At 54.2% G+C, this 5,303-nt stretch overlaps 1 protein-coding gene across 1 annotated transcript in view; it reads left to right on the top strand.

Annotated features, from left to right (window-relative positions):
• LOC104855834 (transmembrane protein 102) overlaps positions 1-3,392 on the top strand; it is an 8,125-nt gene extending 4,733 nt beyond the window's left edge. The window contains exons 2-5 of the mRNA XM_033762812.1: positions 1,651-1,761; positions 1,952-2,055; positions 2,576-2,774; positions 3,054-3,392. Coding sequence (XP_033618703.1) covers positions 1,651-1,761; positions 1,952-2,055; positions 2,576-2,774; positions 3,054-3,124 — 485 coding nt within the window. The 3' untranslated portion in view covers positions 3,125-3,392. The remainder of the gene's footprint in view (positions 1-1,650; positions 1,762-1,951; positions 2,056-2,575; positions 2,775-3,053) is intronic.
• Positions 3,393-5,303: the final 1,911 nt, after the last annotated feature.

Genomic DNA, 5,303 nt, shown 5'->3' with positions numbered 1-5,303 from the left:
CCCCGGTGAGTGCGGCTGGGGCGGGGTCTCCGGGCCAGAAGTCTCTGCCTGGGAAGGTTCAGGCCAAGGACTCTTAAGAATGGAGCCTGGATGGGGTTGGGGGGATCCCCGAAAGTGGAAGGGGTGGACCAGAATGACAAGTCTACCAGACTGTGCCTCAGTTTCCCTCCTCTTTTGCCGAGTCTCCTTGCTTTCGAGGGCAAAGGGAAGGCTTGAGAGGCTAATCCTGGCGCCCTACGCCTTGCAGCGCTTGCCTACCCCCTCTCAACACGGGAGTCCCCACCCCCATCGTCCTCCGCCTACGTGCGGGTTCTCGCGATTCTTTCAGTCCTGAGTGGAGGGGCCTGGGGGTTCCGGAAGCCTGGGTCACCCCGAGGGTTTTTGCAGCTCCGGGCCCCCCGCCCCCGCCCTGGCTCTCCCGCTCCTCCACGCCTTGGCTCGGTTCCTTCCCGGTTGAGCTTGCCTGGCTCGTAGCCAATCTCCCCGGCTCTCCCTCGGGTGTCCTTGCAGCCACCTCCCCAGCGAGCCCCTCTGTACGCCCTCCTCCTGTGACCCGTTCTTCCAGAAGGGAGCTGGGTACCCCTTCCCGGTACCTCTGAGCGACTCCCAAATCGGGTCCCTACGGCTAAGGAGACGCTATGCTTGGAGGAACTCAGACACAGTTCATGGCAGGAGCCCCGCATAGACTTGGGGGTCGTACCACGTACAAGGGGGGACAGAGAAGTCAGCAGAGAGCAAGCAGGGGAGAGGAGAGTTGTGTGCTAGCTTGTGGTCCCCGTCCAGGTACGACAGTCAGGGAGTCCCTCTGGCCCCAGCCCAGCCGGCTCCCAGTTCCTCTCGGGGGTAGCCCCTCGCACCCTCCTTCCCCACAACTGGCCGGCCGCAGTGGTACAGTCCGCAGCCCACCCTCTGAGTGGGACCCGGCCTGCACGTGACTCAGCCTGCCTCTCCACCTCCTCGGCCCCCTCCCTCCTTTTCCTTTATAAGCTTCGGAAGGTCCCTCTCACCTCAGGCTTGTTATCTGGCCGAAGAGGAGAGGCTGAGCCTCAGCGAAAACTCGGCCCCCCGCGAGCCAGAAGATAGACAGACAAGACAGACAGACAGATGGGTCAGTGTCAGACAGGCCGGCGCTGGGCCAAAGCGAGGCTCGAGCCAAGCAGGCGGAAGCCGCAGCAGCAGGTGCTGAGTCAGCGTCAGGCCTGGTCCCACTCCCATTCCTGAGCGAGAGCCCCTTCTCTGTGATCACCTTGCCGCCTCCCCGACCCCATATTCACAAACACCGTGCCCCTTCAGTAGTCCTGGTGTCTTCCTCTGTCTGCTGCCTTTTGATGTATCTCTCCCCTTCCTCCTCCCTTTCCCCTCCCCCTTCCCGGTTGAGCTGTAGAGTAGGAATTAAACCATTTAAATAAATTTCAATAAATTAAACCGAAAGCTGGTGATTAGAGGAAACAGAAGGGACCCAAACCCCAGCTTTGCCATGAGTCAAAGAGAAGTGGAAGAGAGCTTGTTTCAAGGGGAAGAGTGCTGGGGCTCTGGGACCCACTTCTTTTCCCCCATTCTCCCCTTTTTCTCTCCTGTGATCCCGCCAAGTGTAAGAATGTTTCTGGGAACAGAGATGTCATTTTCAAAGATGAATGTCTCTCTCTCCAGAGCCTCAGCTCAAAGGCATCGTCACCAAACTGTTCTGCCGCCAGGGTTTCTACCTCCAGGCGAATCCCGACGGGAGCATCCAGGGCACCCCAGAGGACACCAGCTCCTTCAGTGAGAGGGGATGGCAGCTGCTGAGTGGGAAGGGGAAAGATGGGGGATAGGAGATGTCAGTTCTATTCCATCAGGCTCTGTTGCTTTCAGTCTGTCTCCTGGACCCCCAAGGGAAACAGTGGAACTGAGGTGGGGGGCTCACGCGGAGGTGAGGTGCCCCGGTAGTAATGCCTCCTCTGTCCTCCCTCAGCCCACTTCAACCTGATCCCTGTGGGGCTCCGTGTGGTCACCATCCAGAGTGCCAACCTGGGTCACTACATGGCCATGAATGCTGAGGGGCTGCTCTACAGCTCGGTGAGACCATGAGGCTGAGTGGCCTGGGGTACTGGGGCAGCTGTAGGCGATTTGTACCCTGGACTCCCTCCCCTTCCAGCTTTGGCTGATGGAGTATCATCACTAACCATCTCAGAGCTCCTCTTCTAGGTGTAATACCTACCCCTACCACCTCCCAAGTACCCCCAGGGTCTCTGGATGTCTGATACTTTCAGCCATTTATAATCCCCACCTCTCCCCCTGCCTCCTCCAGACTTCATTATTACTCACTTCCCAGAGTCATTTAGGAGAGGTGATGGTGAGATGCTGGGAGTGAAGAGAAAGGTCTTATTCTAGGGCCCCCACAAGTCTAGTTCATAACCCTCAGGGGCCTATCAGCCTCTTTTGTTCCCAATTCCCCATGGACTCAAAAGTTGCTCTCATCTACCCTCAAAATGCATGGATTGTATCCTGGCTTGTTCTTCCCAAAGGCTTCTTTCCACCAGTGATGTGTCTTCCTGTCTCTGTCTGTGTATGCCTTTTCTGATCTTTGTTTCCTCAGCCACATTTCACAGCTGAATGTCGGTTTAAGGAGTGTGTTTTTGAGAATTACTACGTCCTGTATGCCTCTGCTCTCTACCGCCAGCGTCGTTCTGGTCGGGCCTGGTACCTAGGCCTGGACAAGGAGGGCCAGGTCATGAAGGGAAACCGAGTCAAGAAGACCAAGGCAGCTGCCCATTTCGTGCCCAAGCTCCTGGAGGGTGGGTATGGATAAAGGAAAAGGTGGGAGGCTGTGTGGGAGGGTATTGACCTTGACATGGACATTTAGTGGCATAAAGCCCAGGCTATGAGGTTAAGAGGACATTGTTACAACAAGACTGGAAGGCTTTGGCCTTTGAGAGTCTGGGGTGGTTCTCCTTTGGGTTGGAGTTTTCAGGGGGTAAATGTAGGGGAAGCAAACCCTCTCAGAGCTCTGGTTTTGCCTGAGACTCTCTCTGCCTAACTCTCTTTCCCTGCTCCTTTCTCTCTTCCCTTCACAGTGGCCATGTACCGGGAGCCTTCTCTCCACAGTGTCCCTGAGACCTCTCCTTCCAGTCCTCCAGCCCTCTGACATGTAGTCCCTGGACTGGAGGCTCCCTGTACATCCAGTGAGCTAGCCACGGCCTCAGCCCATCTCCCAGTCCTGCTTCTGGCCCTGCTGTCACCACTGCTACCACAGTGCCCTGAGCAGCTATGTCCCACCAGGTGCTCTAACCTGAGGGAGCCTGGGGCTGGCTGAGACTTCCAGGGCTTCTGAGATTTAAAGATCCTTGGGCCATGATGGCGCACACCTGTAATTCCAGCACTCAGGAGGCTGAGGCAGGAGGATCACTGAGTTTGAGACCAGCCTGGGCTACACAGTGAGTTCTAGGTCAGTCTCAACTACATAGTGAGACCCTGTCTCAAAAAACAAAAAACAAACAAAAAAAAGATCCTTGGGCCAGAGAGGGGATCAGAACAGGTGATATCTGAAATATTCCTAGGAATCGCTTCTTTTTTTCCACACTAACCCCTTCCTTTCCCAAAGCTTTGTCTTCAAAGGGGTTCCAAAACTGACAGAGCTAGGGCATAAACACTCCTTACCTCCTACTCAGCCATTCTCTGGAACCCTGTGCCCCTTTTCATTGCCACTGAGCCATAGATTTATAGGTCCACTGGAGCTCAGGATCAGTTTCCTTCTTTTCCTGCTCTACCTTCTGCCTTGGTCTGGTCAGGTTCTGAAACACCAAAAACCCAGTGGGGCCACTTCTTTTCTAGGGCTCTCTGCTGGATTCCAGACATGCTGCCAGACTGTGTTCTGGATTCAGCAGGCTCTGTCCATGACCCAGGTGGACCCCTGGCTTCTAAGTAGAGAGAGGTTGGATTACAGCCCTATCTAGTGGTCAGCTTGGCCTGAACTGGGACCAGTCTCAGATTACCACTGGTTTAACATTCTTATCCCAGAGACCCCCAGTAGTAAAGCATGGTGTCCTAGATCTTTACAGAGCCACACTCCTTCCTCAGTCTCAGTCATGGGACATAGACCATGACTGTCAGCCCTTTTCTCTAGGATGGAACTGGGGTCTGTATAGCCATATTATTGCTCTAGAGTAAGTTCTAGATCCACACTCTCATCTTCTCTAGTGATAACTATTAAGAGCGAGCTCTGGAAAGGACCTAGGTCTGATTTCCATAGATCTAGTTGAGTTCAAAACCTTTTGTTTTTTCTAGGTAATTTTCTAAAAATCGTATCCTTCCATATAGAATGCTAACCTTTAAATGCAATTTCTAGCTCTTGCAAACCAACTGGGGTCCTGCCAGAGAGTCTAGAGAAGGACAGAGGAATTTGGCAGGATCCCTGGCTCATGATAGGGAAGCTGGAGGAGGGGAGAGCAAAAGGACGGCGTGACTGAACTGTCTGGGTTGGGGGACATGACCACTTAGCTACCTCAGCATGAATTCCCTCCAAGTCCCCTTTAAAGCTGAGGTCTTTTTGGCAAGTGTGACTAGAATAAAAAGACAAATGGGAGACATTCTTGATACCCTCCCCAAGTGAGAATATCCTAACTCAGCAATAAGTCCCACCCCTTTCTCCACCAGTCAGGCCATGGAGAGTGAGGGCCTCTTGGGCTCAAGACCTCATACATCCCCAGAGCTTCTGACTGAATAGAACTTGCTTATCTTACAGCTTATAACCTCAGCTGGGTTTTCAGTACCCAAAAAGGGCCAAACTAGATTATTTTGAAAAACACAGTGAGACCTACTGGCAGGCCTGGAAAAGGCCAGAAAACTGCTAGTGAACTAGGAAGAAAACCTGAGTCCGACAGGCCTGGGTGGAATATACCGAGGAGGCCTTAAAGGAGAGGCTAGTGCTCAAAGGCAGGTCATTTTTCCTCAGGCTCTTTTACTTCTGGCTTGTTGCAAAGGGGTAGATGCCCCCTCACCTACACAAACCCACTCAACCTCCACCCATTACCTGGCTCTGTTCCTAGGGGACCAGTTCTCCACTTCATGCTTTCTCAATTAAAGACGATTTATACAACTGAAGGATCTGTCTGTCATCTGTGAGTGGCGGGCGACGGCAGTTGCTGGGGCAGACCAAGTCGCGAAGGCGGGGCGGGTGGGCTGGCGGCTGCCCCGCAACAACAGGTGCACATTCCTGGGCGCCTCGTCACTTCCCCTGCGCTGGTGGCCCGGCGGCTCAAGGAGCGAACTCACCGAGGGACGCGGCCAGGCTATATGGGCGCCTCCACTTCCCCTGCGCTGGTGGC

Source organism: Fukomys damarensis, unplaced genomic scaffold, assembly GCF_012274545.1.
Source record: "Fukomys damarensis isolate Sample0158 unplaced genomic scaffold, DMR_v1.0_HiC HiC_scaffold_13, whole genome shotgun sequence".
Lineage (NCBI taxonomy): Eukaryota > Metazoa > Chordata > Mammalia > Rodentia > Bathyergidae > Fukomys > Fukomys damarensis.
The sequence above is the reverse complement of the archived record's forward strand: the minus strand, read 5'-3'. Positions and strand labels throughout refer to the sequence as shown.